The 22,077-nt window shown below is 41.8% G+C and overlaps 1 protein-coding gene across 1 annotated transcript in view; it reads right to left on the bottom strand.

Annotated features, from left to right (window-relative positions):
* Window positions 1–513: 513 nt before the first annotated feature.
* Window positions 514–22,077, bottom strand: part of zmp:0000000760 (collagen alpha-1(IX) chain) — an 80,098-nt gene continuing 58,534 nt past the window's right edge. Inside the window, exons 24-26 of the mRNA XM_048596442.1 lie at window positions 16,454–16,544; window positions 846–923; window positions 514–761 (exon numbers count right to left, since the gene is read on the bottom strand). Of these exons, the coding sequence (XP_048452399.1) occupies window positions 514–761; window positions 846–923; window positions 16,454–16,544 (417 nt within the window). The remainder of the gene's footprint in view (window positions 762–845; window positions 924–16,453; window positions 16,545–22,077) is intronic.

Raw genomic sequence — 22,077 nt, 5'->3', positions numbered from 1 at the left:
AAATTTATGCTAAATTTAACTCCTGCAAATGCAGTACCACTATCAACAAAATTTAGTTCACATCTCTTATCCTGTGTTTTTTTCCCTCTTGCACACTAAGGTTAAGACATTGGTGATTTTTTTTCATATTTTTGTTGACAGCAGTATTAAGGACTGGCTCTATCAATTGCAAAACTGGCTTTTAAAATTTGAGAGTTTTGATGTATTCCTTTTTGCCACTGACTTTATGTGAAATTATAACGTCAAAAAACTTTTGGAAGTCACGTACATTGTGCTTTCTAAAAATAGAAACCACCACATAGAAACACTGAAAGAATGAAAGATAACTGATGTAGGAATGGTTGTTAAAAATTTATTATTTCAGGCTGGTTACAATCACAGCTTTACTATTGTATTGCAGAATTCCTGTCATTTCAGCTTAAAATCTACATTTTAGCATGTATTTGAAAATAGGATTGATACTAAAATATTTAAATAAATTTGTTTAATTGCTTCTAAATATATTCTTGTTATTTACACATACTCTTCCTGATCAATGAAATTCTGTGGTAGCTGAATGTGTTGTGGCTGAGGGCTTTGATTTTCAGTGTTAAGAACTGGGGCACTGGAAATTCTATTCCACTCACATCCTGTTGCAATACACACACCTGGAGGTCCCCTGTATCCTTGATGTCCTCTTAAGCCTCTTTGCCCTATATGACCTCGTGGTCCACGTTGTCCTGGTTGTCCAGGTATGCCTAATCCAGACTTTCCACGCTCACCTACATGGAGTACAACAATAATAAATTTAGGAAGCATACAGTCATTAGTAAAATGTATATGAACTTACCTACAATACACCATACCTCTTGAGCCTTGTGCTCCTATAAATCCAGGGAGGCCAACACCTTGAGAACCATGATCACCTGTGTCTCCAAGTTCACCTAAGATAAGAAATACAACAAGTTCGTGAAACACTTTGCAGGGACTTTTTTTTTGATCACAGAATCCCTAGTGTGGAAACATGCCCTTCAGCCCAACAAGTCCACACTGCCCCTCAGATCATCATAACCCACCTAATCTACACATCCCTGAACACTATGGGCAATTTAGCATGGCCAATCCACCTAGCTTACACATCTTTGGACTGTGGGAGGAAACTGGAGCACCCAGAAGAAACCCGCACTGACACAGGAAGAATGTGCAAACTCCACACAGACAGTCGCCCAAGGGTAGCATTGAACCCAGGTCCCTGGTGCTATGAGGCAGCAGTGCTAACCACTGAGCCACCGTGCTTTGGTCCAGACACTTCAGTAGATATGCTTAATAAACAGCAGACATCTTCACTATTCTAATAATATGCTAAATATTCTATCACTTTGACCAAAAGATTTTATAAACAACATGAATGTGAAATTTAATCATCTGCTCTACTCAGACTTGTGACTGTAGTAATTGGAGTCTGTTCCCACTTGTGTCAAATGGTGTTAGGCGACTAAAGTACTGAATACAAAAGCATTTATGTGTGCTCATATAGCACTTACAATCTCCTATGTCAGTCCCTATGTCAAAGGTCCATGGGGAGATATACCATGGCTCTCCTTGTCTGAGTCCTTCATTTCCCATTGTACAGAGTACTGTACTAAATTTGCGAGTGATGCGAACGACAGCTGCTCACATTACCAAAGGACTTGTTCTGTTTCTTATTTTCTCCCCACAGGTTCATTAGAAATGTGACCAATGGATCCACCCACAGCAGGGGTTACCATTCCTGCTGTTGCAGTGGAACAATGCTTCAGAGTAACTGAGTCCCCAACAGATGTGCTAGCAAGCCCAGTACCAACAGCAACCTCCAGTGGATGCCAACGATCCTTCCTACAAAGAGGTCACCACTGAAGGTCCCCTCAGGATGTGTAGGAGGTACCAGAAGACCAGAATCTACCATCCTCAATATGATTACTTCCATGAGATGAGCAAGGCTGCAGACTGACAATGTCCTGAGACACTGCACAGGACTATGCCAACTGATAGAGGGGACCTATGGTATGAAGGAGTAGGTGGCTATCTGTTCTTTGCACTAACTATTCATGCAACTGGCAAATTCCAAGGAGCTGTTGTCACAAACCTCAGTGCATAAATGTATTAAAGTGGTTACTGATGCAATGTGTATTGGATCATGCTGTTTCATCTCATTTCCCCACAATAAGGTCAGTACAACACTTAAAAAGCTTTACACCATCCAGAACAAAACAGCCTGCTTGATTGGCACCTCATCAACAAACATCCACTCTCTCCACCAATGCTCAGTAGCAGTAGTGTCTGCAAGATGCATTGCAGAAATTCCCCAACACTCCCCAGCACCTTTCAAACCCAGGATGATTTATATCTAGAAGAAGGGCAGCACAAACATGGGAAACTACCAAGCCACACACCATCATGACTTTGAAATATATTGTTACTTCTTCAGGTCAAAATCCTGGGATCCACTCCCTAATGACATTATGGGTCTCATTATGGACAAGGACTGCAGCAGTTCAAGAATGAATTTTAAAAGTGCTGTAGCCTGTGAGCAGGCTTTGCCAAACTGTTGGTTGTCCAGGTGCGGGGTGCTATGGGCGCATTGAGAACACCAAATTGCACATTTTATCAAAGTGCAAGTCATCTGTGATCATTGGTACCACCTCTTAGAAATCTGTGCGAGGTACCCCAAGAGCACCATCATGTACATATTCTTGAGAACACCCATGTTCCTGGTTCATCTCAAGGGCCGATGCCTTATATAGATGGTTACTTGAAAGCAAGGGTTCCTGCTACAACCATGGCTGATGACTCCATTACACAAAACATTGATTGAGGCTGAGGGAGATACAATGCTGCTCACTCTTACTTTGTGGAGCACATGATAATTTTTCTAAAGAAGAAGTTCCAGTGCTAGGATGGGTATGGTGGGCTTTGTAGTACCCTCCAGATGGAGGGTGCTACGTAATCCTAGCCCGCCATGCTCTGCACAACTAGTGTAGGCAATGAGGGCATGTAATGGATTCTCGAAACCTGGGAGAGCAGCAGCAGTCTTTCAAGAATGAAGATGAGGACATTAAGTAGGAGGAACCTCACTTTCTGCACAAAAGAGCACTGCAGCATCAAACGCAACAGGCCAGACAGGATTTAATTGACACCTAGTTCCAACAGATGAGAGCTTGGTGCAATGATCATTCATTGACTTTAAACTTCTTGTTCCTCGAAACGCAAGCATTCTGTGTCTGTTCCCAGAGGCAGATGCAGCTTCTGTTTGTTTATTCTTCACTTTGGCTATTGCTTAATGGAAGTGACAGTTTTCAACCATTTGAAGGCTTTCCAGTGTGTGATGGTTCCATTAAACAATGAGCAGATGTTAGGCTACACCTGGCATTGGGAAAGAGTAGCACTCCCTTAGACAGGGCTAAGGACAGGTAAGCTGTGTAGCTCCTTTCTTAAGTAGCAATAGATTTATGAATGTGCCACTTGTATTTGTAATGAAGTGTCAAGTATGGACACTGAGAAGCGTTTGCATTCTGTCCTACTCCTATTATGTGCATTGTGAAGGGCAACTCCAGACTGACAGTATTGACCTGGTACATGACTAGAAGTGAGTTTTAGAGAATAGCAAGAGAAATTTCATGAGGTCAGAGAGAAACTGTCCATGAAACTTGTCAAAATGAACACTTAGCTATTTTTTGTGATAAAATTCACCCTCTATGTTTGTGGTAGTGTGCTACTTCCTCAATGAAGGTTTAGCCACCACCTCCTGAGATCTCTAGGCCATTTCAGGAGGACAAGGACACATATACCAAAAGAAATTGGGTGGAACAGGAAGTACTGCATAATGAGGCCTTATTTCAATTCAATGGAACATTTCCTCCATGACAGCACCACCATCCTTTTACAACGTGTCAACATCCCTTTGGCTATGTCACTCAATATCAGCCAATAGCAATAACCTCCACAATGTACCATTAACCAATAACATTTTGACAATACAAATTAAATATAGAATCAATTACCTTTATGCTTTTCCTTTGTGATGGAAAGTGTACAATTTTGATATATTAATATCATTTTAAAATAGATTTTAAAATAGTGACATATGGGTATTGGTTACTTTTGTAAAGAGTTTTCTTTGAAAAAGATAAGATCAGAGAGTCCTTCCAAACTCTGACCTAATCCAGTATTTGTCAGACAGCAGACGACCTAGTGTTCATGTTATGACAAGTAGATCTGTCACAAACATATAAGGCCCCTAACTTTGTTTTCAGTTTAGAAGAATCAAAGATAAGCACTTTTTTAAAAAATCAGACCAGGACAAGTTTTTAGTTGAAAAGACTAATGGTGAGGTTAGAAGCCAACTTATTTTCTTTTGAAAAGCAGTATTCAGGAAAGTTAATAACAATTAGGTTAAAAATTTAAAAAAAAACTATGGATGCTAGAAATCAAACGACAACAGAAATTGCCAGAAAATCTCAGCAGGTCTAGCAGCATCTGTGGAGAGAAATCAGAGTTAACGTTTCGGGTCCAGTTACACTTCTTCAGAACTGATGGTATCTAGGAAAAGGTTGGTTTTTATGCAGAAGATAGGGTGGGGCAAGGAGGTAGGAGTAAATGATAGGTAGAGATAGAGTCCAAAGAAAGAGAAGAACAGTTGGATAGGCAAAGGAATGGATAACGATTAGCCCAGAAGAATGAATAGCCTCTGATGGAGACGGTTAGTGGCCAACAATGGGTAAATGTGTAGTCGCAGACCATGTGATAACAAGGCGTAGTGTGTAGGGTTTGGGGTCAGGACGTGGGAGAAGGTAGCTCTGGCCCTAAAATAGTTGAACTTGATATTGAGTCCAGGAGGCTGTAGAGTTCTGAAAAGAAAAATCAGGTGCTGTTCTTCTAGCTTCTGTTGAACTTCACTGGAGCATTGCAGCAAACCTGAGACAGAGATGTTAGCCAGCAAACAAGGTGGTGAGATGAAGTGGCAGGCAACGGGAAGCTCAGGGTCTTTTTTGTGGACAGAATATAAGTGGTCTGCAAAGTGATCAGTCAGTCTATGCTTCATTTCCCAATGTAGAGTAGACCACATTGTCAGCAACAAATGATGTACACTAGATTGAATGAAGTCCAAGTAAAATGCTGCTTCTCCTGAAAGGTGTGTTTGGTCCCTTGGCTACTGAGGAGGGAGCAAGCAAACAGGCAGGTGTTACATTTGCTGTGACTGCAGAGAATGGTACCATGGGGCTATGGGAAGCTGTTGGCAGTGAAGGATGAGTGGACCAGGATATCCCAGAGGAATAGTCTTTGCAAAAGGCTGACAAGGGAGGGGAGATGAATATGTGTCTGGTGATGGCATCCTGCTGGAGGTGGCGGAAATGGTAGCTAATAATCCTCTGGATGTGGATGTCAGTGTGATCATAGGTGAGGACAAGGGGGACCCTATCATTGTTGTGGGAGGGAGGAGACGGAGTGAGGGCAGAAGTGTGGGAGATGGGTCGGACCTGGCTGAGGACCCTGTCAAATATGGTGATGGGGAATCCTTGGTTGAGGAAGAAAGTGGACATTTCGGAGGTCCCTTTGTCAAAGTTGGCAACATTGGAACAGACACAGCAGAGACGTTGGAACCGGGAGAATGGAATAGAGTCTTTACAGAAAGGAAGATGTGAGGCTGTATATTCAAGGCAGCTGAGGGCGTCGGTTGGCTTGTAAAGGATATTGGTGGCCCGGCTATCCCCAGAAATGGAAGCAGAGATGTCAAGGAAGTGAAGGAAGGAATCAGAGATGGACCAAGTGAAGGTGAGAGCGGAGTGGAAATTGGAAGCAAAGTTCCGGATGACAGAGAGAAGCAGCACCATGTTCCATGTACCCTAAAACCAGGCAGCCATAATTGGGGCCCATGCGGGTACCCGTAGCCACCCCTTCGACCTGAAGAGAGTGAGCTGAATTAAATGAGAAGTTGTTCAGAGTGAGGACAAGCTCAGCCAGGCCAAGGAGGGTAGTGTTGCATCGGAATGGTTCAGGCCTTTTTTCCAGGAAGAAGCAGAAAAGGGGGTTGGATGTGTAATGAGATTGCACATCCATGGTGAAGAGGAGGTAGCTGGACCTAGGAAAAGGTTGGTATATATGAAGAAGATGGGATGGGGAAGATCTCGTTTTCCACCTGGGACTCTCTGCAGTCTTTCAGAATATAGACTTCAATAATTTTAGGACTGAGCACCTTCTCCCATGTCCTTACCCAACCCCCACACACCACGCCTTGTCAGCACGAGCTGTTACTACAACCAACCCCTTGTCAGCTACTAATGATCCTAATTTGCAGTTAGTGATTGTCCCAGGCTAACCATTACCCATTCCTTTGTCTGCCTTACTGCTGTTCTCTCTCTCTCTCTCTTTCTCTCTGGGCTCCATCTCCACCTATCAATTACTCATCCCTCTATCCCATCTTCAGCACATATGTCAACCTTTTCCTAGCCACAACCAGTACTGAAGAAAGGTCACTGGGCCTGAAACATTAACTCTGCTTTCTCTCCTTAGATGCTACCAGATCTGATGAGTTTTTCCAGCAATTTTTGTATCTGTTTCAGGAAATAAGTTACCTCAGAAGATTGGTTGAGTTTGTTTAACTTCCAAACCAGGTGAATCTGTTTAGAAATCTAAATATTATTTGAAGTGAGAAAATTTATATTCTCAAAAAATGTGGAAAAATTCATGTTGGTAGATTTGAAAAAAGAATCATGGAATTGTGTGCACAATTCAAGGCCAGGAAATTATCAGGAATCAGCTAAAGTAGAACCCTAAGGAGTTTAAATATGGCGAGGGTAATTTTTCTGAACTTGAGTCTCTATAACAGATAGTGTTGGGAAACAGGCTGAAATATTCTAACTATTGTAATATTTAGATAGCTTGGTTTGGTCTTTTTTATTTCTTTCATGTCATAAATGCTTGTTATTAAAGAAAATCTGCAGCCACATGTGAATATGTGTCAGTGGTTGACCAACATGTTAACCAAACAAAAAAGACTATATCAACCCAGATTACATTATGGGCTGGGATGTGTCCAGCAGTACCATCTGCTAAGATCAAAACATCTTAGGGCCTACTTTTGTGATTGCTCTTGTCTGGCCTAGATCTCCCAGTGGCGACATGATGGCTGGAAAGACTGGTGGACTTTTTCTGGTATACAATATCCTAAAGTAGCTCCAGGCCTGGCAAAACGACTTTGAATTGTATTAACTGACATCGGTGACACCATTCTGAGCTGGCTGGCTGACAGGGAATAGCAACCACACTGCTCAAGAGGCAGAGATGAGAGCGCAAATGTTGTAAATTCTGAGAGAGGACATGTGCACCATAAAGCCAGTGCCAGTACCAGTCCCATAGGGTGGAATTTCAACGCCAGATGGCTGGACAGGTGTCAGAACCTGCACGCCCCTCAAGCATCGTGATCAGCAATCCTGATGGCAGCTACCTGTGCCTAAACAGAAGCAGAATGAGACCAGAGATAGTAGGAACTGCCGATGCTGAAGAATCTGAGACAGCAAGGTGTAGCGCTGGATGAACACAGCAGGCCAAGCAGCATCACAGGAGCAGGAAAGCTGACTTTGAGTGTACTAAACGTCAGCTTCCCTACTCCTCTGATGCTACATGGCCTGCTGTGTTCATCTAGCTCTACACCTTGTTGTCTCCGAATGAGACCAGATGGCAGCACTTTGATCCTGCATACCAGCAGCCAGCAATTTCCATACCATGGACTCTCCAGCCCAGGCTACATCCTGGTAAATCTCCTCTGCATCCTCTCCAGTCCAATCACATTCCTCCTATAATGTGGATTCCAGAACTGCACATAACTAATGTGGCAGATGGAGTTTAGTTTAGATAAATTTGAGGTGCTGCATTTTGGAAAGGCAATCAGGGCAGGACTTATACACTTAGAGGTAAGGTGCCGGGGAGTGTTGCTGAACAAAGAGATCTTGGAGTGCAGGTTCATAGTTCCTTGAAAGTGGAGTTGCAGGTAGACAGAATAGCGAAGGAGGCATTTGGTATGTTTGCCTTTATCGATGAGTGCATTCAGTGTAGGAGTTGGGATGTCACGTTGTGGCTGTACAGGACATTGGGTAAGCCACTTTTGGAATACTGCGTTCAATTCTAGTCGCCCTGTTATAGAAAGGATGTTGTGAAACTTGAAAGGGTTCAGAGAAGATTTACAAGGACGTTGCTGGAGTTGGAGAGTTTGAGCTGTAGGGAGAGGCTGAATAGGCTGGGGCTATTTTCCCTGGAGCATTAAAGGCTGAGGGGTGACCTTATACAGGTTTATAAAATCATGAGAACCATGGGATAGGGTGAATGTTTGCCCCAGGGTGGGGGAGTCCAAAACTAGAGGGCACAGGTTTAAGGTGAGAAGGGAAAGATTTAGAAGGGACATAAGGGGCAACTTTTACATGCAGAGGGTGGTACATGTATGGAATGGGCTGCCAGAGGAAGTGGAGGAGGCTGGAACAATTACAACATTTAAAAGATATCTAGATGAATAGGAAGGGTTAGATAGAGATGGGCCAAATGCTGGCAAATGGGACTAGATTTATTTAGGATATCTGGTCGGCATGGATAAGTTGGCAGGTGGATTCAAAGACAAAATCCATCAACCTATGGCAGATATAACAACATGTTCTCCAATTTCATACTTTTAACAATCAACAAAGTACAATGGGTCACCGACTTACAAATATTTGTATTTACAAACAAAAACCCATATTACTATTAGTTTCAAGGATCCAACATGCGAACATTCATTCATACCTGCGAATGAATATTTTACACTTTAATGTCTTGTGTTCTGAGTTGCGTAAAACTGAGTTACAAACATACTCAGGAACGGAACTCATTTGTAGCCTGGAGACAGCCTGTAACGTCTTTAAAGGAATGCAGGTAAGCCAGAGAATTAGCAAACATTATAGTCCATATGATACTCTCAAAAATTACCAAATTCATAAATTTCTATCTATCTCCCTAGTCAGCCCATTTATACCCTTCATCATTCTTTGCATATAAAGTACTTAAATTACAACTGTAACTTGTTTCTACACTTTATTACAATTATCTTACCACTAACTGAACCCAATTTATCTTGAGAATCTGTATTTCTTGGATACTATCTTCCTTTCTCTCAACTCTTCTCCACAATAGTCCATCCTAGGCTCTGCAGTTTCTCATCATACTACAAACACTTTAAGCTAGGTATCAATTCAGTTATTTTCTGTGCATATTGAACTAGGTACAAAAAGCATACTACTTCAATGGATGGTATATTGGATGAACAAATAACTCCTAAAAGGTCTGCTACTTCCATTTAAAAGGAGCTTTGCTGAAGACTTAGAACAAAGCACTGAAGTGACAGAAGCCGTTGAAGTGTTTTCCTATGAGATGGAGGGGTGACCTTTTAAATCTAAAAGTAACACTCCTGTCAGAACTTGCAATGCCTGAGTGGAGATAGGTGAATGACTGAGCCCAAACTCTCATATTCATAGAGTTTGGGAGCAAATATTCATTTTCAGGACTCTGGATAAAATGATAAGATAATAACACAATATTAGTCTGCAGTGCCTGCACTCATAAGATGCATTGTAAGCAGTTTTGTCTCAATCTGTTGCATCTTCGCTCAGGCAGCCTTTAGTTCTTGATACTTCCAATAAACTTCTTTTCATACTTCCTTTTTACAGCTCTTATTATCTGTGTTTGCCACCCTTTATTCTTTGTATCTCCCTCAGTTATTGGATTGTAATACTGGATTGTAGGAAGGTCTGCTCTTTGTCTTTTAGCCTATGTTATCACTTAGCTCTTTGGGTCGATCTTTTGGCAAGTAGAACTCTTGCTCCTTTGGGCCACAAGCCATTCTCAAAGATGAACATTTACAAAACGTAGTGTATACTTCATATCTTTTATTCTATAACAGAGATAGCAGTAGGCTAGAGGGAACCCTTTCAAGTATTACTTACTGACTGGGAGGAAAATATGAGAAGCAAGACAGAGGCTGTCCATGAGATCTGAGTTTGTATGACCTTCCACGTTAATGTTTTTCTTCCCCATTATTCACCGACTCACTCAATCATTGACGCCACACTATAGCATAATACTCAATCATTTTAATGTACCTTTTGGCCATTTCACTGGTAGACATATGACATGATGGAAGGCATTCCCGTCACAAGAGTGCACTATAGAATTACCACGATTTTTCCAACTGCCAGGTTTACCCAAACTGCAAGTCTTTACTGAAGGCCGCAATAGTCCCTACCCACAATCTCAGGTTTCAAATTTTTTTTAATTCTAATAATTTCATTCTATTAATGTGCATAGGATTACAGGAGAAGCTACTCTGGAAGCAGCTTCTCTAAACGATAAGGAATGAGAACTAAAGAATGCCATAATATGACCATATAACCATTATCACTTGGTGAAATGGACCAGTTAAAATAAAAATTTCAATGTTTGGAGAGATGTCAAGATATTGTTGTTTTTGATGTAAATTTCTAACAATCAAAGACAAAGTAGAATGAGAAATAGGAGCTGTCTAAACTTTCCTGGAGCTGTGCTGAAACTGGTTTCTGTGTACTAATGGTAGAAAACGCCATTTAGAAGAGCAGCCATATTCTCAGGCAATGCCCTAGAGAATTCAGTGAATGAAATGTGCAGCAGAAATGTTTTAGTTTCCGCAGATAAGTGAACAATGCCATGCCATACTGCCAGGGATGCATGGTCTATGGTGGCCGGGCATGTTAAAGCTTGCATATTAGCTGCTTGGAACTGGACGCAGATCATGCAAGAGGATATTTGATAGCCTGGTCTGGGTTTCAAAGATATATTTTTCTTTGCATCTCGTTTATTGTCAGTTTACACTTTATTGTAATAGCATCTTTATCTCTTTTACATACCTATTGTTTCTTCAAAGTAACAGACAAACTATTCTAGTTTCACACATTAATTTTCAAAATCCTTCGGTATACTACTCACTTTATACACCCTTTCCTTTTGAAGGACACGTAAAATCAAGGAATAACTCCACCATTTTGTGTAATGTCATCTCTTCAATAGATTGATATGGATATTGTGGGCAGATAGACTGTCTAAACCATTACAGTGAGTAAACCAGAAGGAGAAATAGAAGAAGAACAGAAGAAGAATAATTTTCTGAAGAAGGGTCTAGGCCCGAAACGTCAGCCTTCCTGCTCCTCTGATGCTGCTTGGCTTGCTGTGTTCATCCAGCTCTATACCTTGTTATCTCAGATTCTCCAGCATCTGCAGTTCCTACTATCTTTGGAGAAATAGAAGGGGTGTTCAATCCTAGAACACTTTAATTTCTCATCACTTACATAGCCCCCTCACTCATTTCACATCTCAGGCTGTGCTTCGCTGAGTAAACTAACCCTAACCCTAACTCTTGCAGCTATACATCATTCCTCCGCTATCAACCATTTTCTCTGATTTTCAAGTTGTAGGTCTTGTGCTCATTGGCAGTTTAGGAGAATACTGTAGCTGAAGAGATACTGTCCTTCACTCTAATGCTTCCAAGCACCTGCTCAGTATTTGGCATTTTATAAATTACAAGTGGTGATGTACTGTATAAAGTACAAGTATGGAAAAGCAAAGCTGGAGGAGAGGACACCTCAAAACACTCATATCCTAGCCTTCTGATCAGCTTTCAATTGACAAGTACTAGGTACATTATGCAAACTGTTAGATGCTGTTGCCATCCTGTTCAGGTGGGCTTTGTAACATATTAAGGAGCATGAAAAGTATACTTAGAAGTTAATGGTATCCCTGGGTTGTGAATGGGTTCGGTCTTGAGTCGATTCACAAGTCAGTTTGTATGCCAGTCGAAACTAAACAATACAAAATATCCATTTGTAAATATGACGAAATGCTCATGTATCAATCTTCAAAATTAATACTAATATACCCTAGCACGGGATTGCGTTTGTAAGTACAAGTAGTTGCAAGTCAGATGTTCATACATCGGGGATCGCCATGTTTGTGGCACTTACGCTTGGCTTGACATTCCTGCATTCTACCGTAGAGACTGCGCTGTGTCTAAAACCAGGAGTTTTAATAGCTGTGGCAGAGCTCTCAGAAATACAAAAGCAGAAGCTTTGCAGGCTAAGTTCTACTATTTCCTGGAGCTTATTAAGCTTGAAAACATCTAATTACTGAGGCTTGCCATTCATGAACGCACTCCTACAGATTAGTGGAAACACTAAGGTAATTCTGGCAGTAATGTGGGATTGGTTCATAGCATTCTCAAAATATATGCACCCCAACTCTTTCTTCAGCTCCTTATCTAACACTGATGTTGCAAAGCTCGCTGGGATAGGTTTATTGAGTCATAGAGATGTACAGCACGGAAAAAACACCCTTCGGTCCAACTTGCCCATGCTAACTAGATATCCTAAATAAATCTAGTCCCATTTTCCAGCATTTAGCCTAGAACCCTCTAAACCCTTCCTATTCATATACCCTCCAGATACCTTTGAAATGTTGGAATTATGCCACTTCCTCTGGTAGCTCATTTCCATACACTCACCACCCTCTGTGTGAAAAGGTTGCTGCTTAGGTCCCTTTGAAAACTTTCCCCTCTCACCTTAAACCTATGTCCGTTAGTTTTGGCCTCCATTATCCTAGGGAAAAGACTTTGGCTATTCACCCATCCGAGCCCCCCATTATTTTATAACCTCTATAAGGTCACCACTCAGCCTCTGACATTCCACGGAAACTTGTCCAAGCCAATTCAGCCTCTCCCTATAGCTCAAACCCTTCAACCCTGGTAACATCCTTGCAAATCTTTTCTGAACCCTTTCAAGTTTCACAATTTCTTTCCTACAGCAGGGAGATCAGACTTGCACACAGTATTCCAAAAGTGGCCTAAACAATGTCCTGGACAGAGGCAACATGATCTCCCAACTCCTGAACTCAATGCACTGACCAATTAAGGCAAGTATATCAAACACCTTCTTCATTATCCTGTCCACCTGTGAGTCCACTTTCAAGGAACTATGAACCTGCAGGCCAAGGTCTCTTTGTTCAGTAACATTCCCTGGGACCTTATCATTAAATGTATAAGTCCCGCTCTGATTTGCATTTCCAAAATGCAGCACCTCATATTTATCTAAATTAAACTCCATCTGCCACTCCTCAGCCCATTGGCCCATGTAATCAAGATCCCATTTTATTCGGAGGTAACCTTCTTCGTTGTCCACTACACCTCCAATTTTGGTGTCATCTGCAAACTTACTAACCATACTTTAACGTTCACATTTAATCATTTATATAAATGATGAAAAGCAGTGGACCCAGCACCATTCCTTCTGGCACACCGCTGGTCACAGGCTTCCAGTCTGAAAAGTTAATCCTCCACAATCACCCTCTGTCTTCTACCTTCAAGCCAGTTCTGTATCTAAATGGCCAGTTCTCCCTGTATTCCATATGATCTAACCTTGTTAACCAGTCTACCATGAGGAACCTTGTCGAACACCTTACTGAAGTCCATATAGATCACGTGCACCGCTCTGAACTCATCAATCGTCTTCATTACTTCTTCAAAAAACTCAATTAAGTTAGTAAGACATGAATTCCCATGCACAAAGCCATGTTGGCTATCCCCAATCAGTCCTTGCCTTTCTAAATACATGTAAATCTTGTCCGTCAGGATTTCCTCCAACAACCTGCCCACCACCAAGGTCGGGTCACTGGTCTATAGTTCTCTGGCTTTTCCTTACCACCTTTCTTAAATAATGGCACCTCGTTAACCAACCTTCAATCTTCCTCACCTATGGCTATCGATGTTACAAATATGTCAGCAAAGGTCCCAGCAATCACTTCCCTAGCTTCCCACAGAGTTCTAAGGTATACCTAATCAGGTCCCGAGGATTTATCCACCTTTATGCATTTTAAGCCATGCAGCACCTTCTCCTCTGTAATGTGGACATTTTTCAAGATGTCACTATTTACTTCCCCACATTCTATATCTTCCATATCCTTCTCCACAATAAACACTGATGCAAAATACTCATTTAGTATATCCCCTATCTCTTGCAGTTCCATGCACAGGTGGCCTCGCTGATCTTTAAGGTGCTCTATTCTCTCCCTAGTTACCCTTTTGTCCTTAATGTATTTGTAGAATCCCTTTGGAATTCTCCTTAACCGTATTTGCCAAAGATATCTCATGTCCCCTTTTTGACTTTCTGATTTCCCTCTTAAGTATACTTCTACTGCATTTATAACTCTTCTAGGGATTCACTCAATTTCTGCTGTCTATACCTGATATATGCTTCCTTCTTATTCTTGACAAAAACCTCAATTTCTCTCGTCATCCAGCAATCTCCACACCTACCAGACTTGCCCGTCACCTTAACAGGAAATACTGTCTCTGGACTCTTATCTCATTTTTGAAGGCTTCCCATTTTCCAGCCAACCTTTTACCTGCAAATATCTGCCCCAATCAACATTTGAAAGTTCTTGCCTAATACCATCAAAATTGGCCTTCCTACAATTTAGAACTTTAACTTTTAGATCTGGTCTAACCTTTGCCATCAATATTTTAAGACTAATAAAATTATGGTCACTGGCCCCAAAGTGCTCCCCCACTGACACCTCAGTCACCTGCCCTGCCTTATTTCCCAAGAGTAGGTCAAGTTTGGCACCTTCTCCAGTAGATGCATCCACATATTGAATCAGAAAATTTTCTTGTACACTCTTAACAAACTTCTCTCTATCGAAGCCCTTAACATTATGGCAGTCCCAGTCTTTGTTTGGAAAGTTAAAATCCCCTACCATTACCACCCTATTATTCTCACAGATAACTGAGATCTTCTAACAAATTTGTTTCTCAAGTTCCCGCTGACCAAGGTGGGGTCTATAGTGTAATCCCAATAAGGTGATCATTCCTTTCTCATTTCTCAGTTCCACTCAAATAATTTCCCTGGACATATTTCCAGGAATATCCTCCCTAAATACAACCATACTGTTATCTGTAATCAAAAACGGCATTCCCTTTCCTCTTGTCCCCCTCGCCCCACCCCCCACCCCCCCTTTCTATCCTTTCTATAGCATTCATACCCTGGAACTTTAAGCTGCCAGTCCTATCCGTCCCTGAGCTATGTCTCTGTAATTGCTATGATATCCCAGTCCCATGTTCCCAACCATGCCTTCAGTTCATCTGCCTTACCTGTTAGGCTGGTTGCATTGAAATAAATGCAGTTTAATTTATCAATCTCTGCTTTGTTCCTGCCTGTCCTGACTGTTTGACTTGCTCCTTTTCTCAACTGTACCAGTCTCAGAATGATCTCTTTCCTCACTATCTCCCTGGGTGCCCACCTCTACCTCTACCCACCCATCCACCCTCCCCATCACCCCAACCTCCTGAGCAGCTCTAAAAAAATCTCCCTGTATTTTAGTCCTCTTCCAATTCAGGTGCAATCCACCCTTCTTATACAGGTCTCTTCTACCCCTGCACAGATTCCAATGATCCAAAAATGTGAATCCTTCTCCCCTGCATTGAAGACCTAAACAGTAAGTGCTGGAAATAGTCAGCAGGTCTGCATTATTGAGAGACAAAGAGAATGTTTCAGGTCTTTTATGAACTTTCATCATGATTTGAGATGTTGACTCTGTTACTTTCTCCATAGATGCTGCCAGATTCACTGAATATTTCCAATTTTTCTGGTTTTATCTGATTTCCAACATCAGACTTCCCAAAATGAAGATATTGAGCAAGTCTGACAGAACAACAGAATAGTAAAATAACACCCAGGACTCTCACTTGGGTGCTTTATCTTGGTGGGGTAAAAATTACTGTAAAGGTGTCATTTCTCAAAATTCTTGCTGCACAAAGTTTGTTTGATGAGTGCATAATTATTGCATAATAGCTTCTACATGTGATGGCACAGTGTCCATTTTTAGGCACTAATCAGGTCCTTAAGCCTTCAGCATGGCAGGCAGAAAACACCTGATCAGAATAATCAATAGGGAACCCTGCAATTTTAGGCCAAAAAAAGCCTTTGCATAAGCAAATTGAGAGTTTAACATATATTTTAGTTCCTTCTGCAATAATGCCAGGGTCCTGGTTCAGCCAAGTGCATTTAAAAACTAGTTTTGTATGCTGCCTGAGAGGCTTATCTGATTGTGGATTTAGGAGAAAAGGAGTGTTCCACTTAACCTCACATTATAACTATTGACTGCTGATAGCTACTGCTCCAATGTGACTGAAGAGAAAACTGAAATGCTGCAGGGTGAATGGAAAAAGGTTTTGCACAATATGATTGATGAACAAAGTCAATGACTAGAAGAAAGAAAACAAAAAAAGATCAACTAATGAAAACCAAGCAAAATGACACAAAGGCTCGACTATCAAGCACAGATAAAAAGTGCAGTTAAAAAGTGCAAACATTAAAATCATTTTCATTAAGCAGACCTTTCGGTCCTTGCAATCCTGGATCACCCGGTTCTCCACAGAATCCTTCAAGGCCTTGCTCTCCATCCTGTCCATCAATTCCTGGTTTGCCCTTAAAAACAGATTGAGAATTTAATCAGTTAAAAGTCTCTTACCCAGATTAAATTTACCAAAAAATGACAACAAAAATTGATTAAGACTTTATACAGTGATTTATGCAAAGAATAATCCAACTGGCCAAATATTTTCCACAAATATTCACTAACTCCACCACTGACACTCAGGACCAGCAGTGCACCATCTACAGAATGCACTGCAGGAATTCACCAAGGCCCATTCAACTGCACCCTCCAAATCTGCGACCATTGCCATCTAAAACCATAACCGTGGACTCCTTTACTGATTAAAACTCTTTTCATCTAAGCCTTGAATATATTTAACAACCCAAACTTTACTGCCCTCTACAGAAAAAACTTCCACAGATTCATGACCTCCTAAGAGAAGAAATTCCTCCTCATCTTTCATTAAACCTGTGTGCTATGTGCTGTACCGGGATCATGCCTTATTCTGGATATAATTACATTTCTAGGCTCGTGTTGAGCTCAATTTCAGGTAGAAACAGCTTGTATTGCTCTACAACATTACCAGACAGCTGGTTCAATTGCAACATAAAAGTATGAGAATAGATTAATTTTCTGCTGTCTGGGTCAGAAATAGTGCATGATGATTAGGATACTATTAAAAATGGAATGGAGAATGATAAAGGAAAAGGGGTGAGCATGGTTTAAAAGCCAGGGTAAATATCCAAAATCCATAGAGTTCAATGTGCTTAAGCAAATAAATAAATTTGCTTGTCAATGAAGATGGTTTAAAATTACTGACTTGCCAACAAATTTAACTATAGTTACAGATATCTCGACTTTTATACAGCTAACACTGCCATTATGATTTATAATTCAAGAACAGAGATAATTTCTGTGCGTTAATGAAGCACAGATCCATGCCAGATTGTGCTAAGTAATTGGAAGCAGGAATGAGATCTGAACTGAATTTAATATTGGAACCGAACAGATTCAAATAAATTTTGGAAGTATTAAATATTTAGTGAGAGCAGAAAACTAATTTTATTGCCTACCCTTCTTGCTTGCATTATTTTGACAAAAACACAGCAAGGGTCTTGTGACTCCTGTGATCATCAACAGAAGAGAGGAGTATGTAAATTCTTCCTGTAATAATGGACAGTTTGATAATTGATTGCCCATGAATGTGTTATTTGTGTGCTAAAACAACACATGGTAATTTATAGGTTATATTTTTAGTGTAATTTCTTGCCAATTTTTTCAGCAGTCTACTCCATCCAAGCTATTTAGAGAAAGAAAAAACTGCTTATTGAAACTAACCAGTTTCTGCAATTTTCTAGTAGTTATATGTCCAAGGAACTCACTCCTTGTCACCTTGTGAAAGACCTGCATATTAAAGTGATAATTTTGGGTGTTGCCTATCTGGTTTACACTGTGAATAACATCCTCCCTGAACCCCAACCTTGTCCATTGTAGGATCAGTTAAGATTACTAATTACCACTAAACCTCTGGCTCAATTGGCAGCATTTTGTTTGAGTCAAAAGGTTGCAGATTCATATACTACCTCAGAATTTGGCTGATATTTCAGTGTGGAACTAAGGGAGCTCTGCACTGTCAGTGGATGTAATTCTGGTCTCCTTGCCTAAGGAAGGATATACTGGAGGAAGTATAGCAAGGTTTGCCAGATTGATTCCTGGGATGGTGAGACTGTCCATTGAGCAGAAATTAAGGAGACTGGGCCTGTATTCTTTACAGTTTAGAAGAACAAGCAGCAATTGCATGGAAACCTACAGCATTCTCAAAGATTTCAACATAGTAGATGTAGAAAGTACATTTTCCCTGGTTGTGGTTTCTAGAGTCAGTGGACACAGTCTCAGAATAAAAGGCAAGCCATTTAGGACTGAGAGGAGGAGGAATCTTTCCACTTAGAGCGTTGTAAATCTTTGGAATTCTCTCTCCAAGATGGCTGTGAAAGTTCAGTCATTAAGTAATTTCAAAACAGGGATGGACAGATTTCTAGTTACTAATGACATCAAAGGATACAAGGATAATTTGGCAATATGGTGTTGAGTAGACAATCAGCCATAATCTGAGATAATGAAGGACTGAATAGACTACTCCTGTTCCAATATTTTTATATAGATAATGATACTTCAGTGCTCAGGTCTGAGATTCCTGTCATTACAGGCATGAGAGAAACATTAGTACAATGTGATGAAGAAGATCATGGGTTTACATAGTAAGGTTAAGGGTTCCAATCAAATGCACATCTTGATGTTACAGCTATATCTTGAATTGGTGTGTTAGCACAGTATCTGATAGTGGCTTACATCTCATGCCCTTTATCCTGGGTTGGTAGGAGTTATTTTAAATGTTCTGTCAAATAATCCCTGACATGCATGGTAACCTGATGAAACATTTGCACCTCAAACTATACTTGGCCATGTCATTGTGCATCTGAGGCACCTCAATGTTCTGTACCTTTCCCTTCCACCTACATTTTCTCTACCTTTTCCATCTCCTGATCTTCCTCTGATGATCTCACTGCCCTCAGATCCACACCTCTCTCTGGGAAACAATATTATTGGGAGTGCAGCAGGCCACCACAAAGACTGATGCCTTGCTTGAGGTTATTGGAGGTTGCCACACAATCCCCCAGATACCAAACCTCAACTTAAGAAGCCTGAAGGCCTGCTCAGTGGTTGCCCTAATGAGCACAGAACTTCAGTCACATTGCTTCGGTGCCTCTGCCTTGGCTTGTTGTATAAATGTTAATAGCCATCTCAATGATATCCCTTGTCCTGTGAGATCCATCCACACAATTTGGGGACTGGATTTAAGATCTGTGGTATCCTGGGCTGCAGGAAGTTGAATGAGTCAAGACAGCTGCCAGGAATGCAAGTCCATATGTGAGGAAGTTCTTTCGGTGGATGCAGACAAACTAAATACTGAATGACTAGATTCACTTTCTGTTGATTTTTATTGCTACCTCACTTGGACTTTTGATGACCACATGACTTCACTCAATAACCTCCTGCACTGGTGAAATTTTGCATTGGTTGCAAGACCCATTGCCCCGTGTGGCTGCGAGGCCTCATCTGTCAGTAAGTTAATTTATTTTCCAATCCTCGTAACCTACAATATAAAGTATTATGCAACTGTTTGAGATGTAACCAATGTCCACAGTTGATTTTTAGGAGGAGTCAGAGGTGAAGTAGTACAAGGACACTGTGACTTTGATGGTTGTTGGCAGGATATGGTGACCAGATCCCCTGTGAAAGTCTTCATTAATTAGGGGACTGATGTCTGTGAGCATCTGCTTAGAGAGTTACCGTCTCCTGCAGTGTGGGTACTTAGTCACTCAAGGTGTCTCATCCTTTGGTGCTAGGTCCCATCTGGTGCATATGGCCTCGCTGCCCTTCATCCTTTTTCTTTGAGGGTATTGTGTTGGTCCTCATCGTTACTAAGCCCAAAATTCATGTGTGGTGTCCCCACTGACAGCTAGTGCTTTCCTTTGTTCAGCTGGCTGCCCAGATGTCCTTTGATTATTGCCCTCCTGAAACTACCAGGGGAGTAGAGCAGGGGGCAAGTTAACAATGTGCACTGACTATTCATTCACCCCACTACCTGTACAATACCGAGGGTACCTTTTACCCAATGGGTGAGCTCTCTTCAATACCACTGATAATTTTCTGATTATGGGGTAATTCCAGCTAAAACCATTCACCTGGTCTCTCTCACACACACACACACACACACACACACACACACACACACACACACACATCACGAAACACTTAAATTCCTCCATCTTGACGAATATTTCAAGTATCAAAATTGCTTGCAATTGCCAATTTAAGGGCCTTCTTTGGGCCACAAGCATGTGGTGCATCTGATGCCTTCCTTGCCATTTGTAAAATTATGTAGGGAAAGGGCGCACAGGCAGACAGTGGATATGTCATCAATGGCACAACACCCTGTTCTATGAAAATAAAAACCAAAAGAACTGTGAATGCTGCAAATCAGGAACAAAAACGAAGTTGCTGGAAAAGCTCAGCAGGTCTTGCAGCATCTGTGAAGGAAAAATCATAGTTAACGTTTTGGGTCTGGTCATCCTTCTTCAGAACTGGGGGCAGGAGTAGGCTGAAACAATGGGTCTGCCTGGACAGTCCTGTTTGTCCTTTTTGGGAGGAGGTAGAAGCGAGCTGTGTGGGGCTGGGGGACTGTCAGCTTGGAAGCAGAGAGCGGGGGTGGGGGGAGATCACTGATTGAAATGAGATCAGTTACCGTAGTAAATACAACGGCCTGATGTGTCATAGTGGGGTCATAGTCCAAGGAGGGTAGGAGGTGGTATCGGAGAGTTGGCACTCAGCCTCTGCAAGGTAGAGGTTAGTACACCAGACTACAACAGCACCACCCTATCGGTAGGCTTAATATCACAGTCAGGGTTAGATCTGAGTGCACGGAGTGCAGTCAGTTCAGAGAGAGATAGGTTGGATTTGGTGAGGGGGCAGAGAAATTGAGGCGACTAATATCAGCTCAACAGTTCTCAAAAAAAAACAGATCGAATGCAGGTAAAAGGCCAGAGGGAGGGGTCCAGATGGAGGCAGAGTGTTGGAGCTGGGCAAAAGGGTCTGTGGGATGGGGAGAGGATTCTTGTCCAAAGAAATGAGCACGGAGGCAAAGATGGCGGAAGAAGAGTCCAGTGTCATGTCGTGCTCAACATTTGTTAAAATGGGGACGCAGAGGAATAAAGCTGACACCTTTGCTAAGTACAGAACGTTCAGCATCGGACAGTGGAAGGTAAGGAGGGATGGTGAATACCCGACAGGCGGTGGGGGTATTGGGGAAGGGGATGGAGTCAGAGGGAAGGGGAGGAGAGGATAGTTCCAGGGGGCCATGGGTATCTTTGAGTTGTTGCATCTTGTCGGCCTTGATGCCTGAAAGGAAAAGAAGAAGTTTCTTGTTAGCACGACGAATGAGCCGGAGGATGAAGTTGAACTGCGGAGTGGTGCAGCCCTGAGCCAGTGTGTTGCGATGCTGTTGGAGAGAAAGGTTGAGAGTGGGCATGTGACGCCGCATGGCACTGAGTGTGGATCTCAGGATGTGGCGAGAGTGGCTGTCCATGGAATGTTGAACATCACGGAGATATCTGTGATCCTGGGAGGATTCAAAACATGGGGGATGTAACTTCAGTTGGAATCCACTTGGGGTAAGTCTGAGCCAGAGGCGGTCACTGAGGAATGTGATATAGCTGTGGAAATGAGTTTTAGCAAATACTCGATCAAACACCAGGAGTGACAGTGAAATTAAAGTTGATGGGCAAAAAGAAAGATTGGAACAGACATCCCGTCAGAGAGAGGAGCAGAACTTCAAGGTGGGCATGACTGGAAGAGATGTGGCAGTGAGTTAAATACTAAATAAAAACCAAAAGAACTGTGGATGCTGTAAATCAGGAACAAAAATTTGCTGTAAAAGCTCAGCAGGTCTGGCAGCATCTGTGAAAGAAAAAACAGAGTTAACGTTTTGGGTCCGGTGACCCTTCCTCAGAACAGTTCTGAGGA

The sequence above is a fragment of the Rhincodon typus genome, chromosome 5 (genome assembly GCF_021869965.1).
Source record: "Rhincodon typus isolate 14 chromosome 5, sRhiTyp1.1, whole genome shotgun sequence".
Classification (NCBI taxonomy): Eukaryota; Metazoa; Chordata; class Chondrichthyes; order Orectolobiformes; family Rhincodontidae; genus Rhincodon; species Rhincodon typus.
The sequence above is the reverse complement of the archived record's forward strand: the minus strand, read 5'-3'. Positions and strand labels throughout refer to the sequence as shown.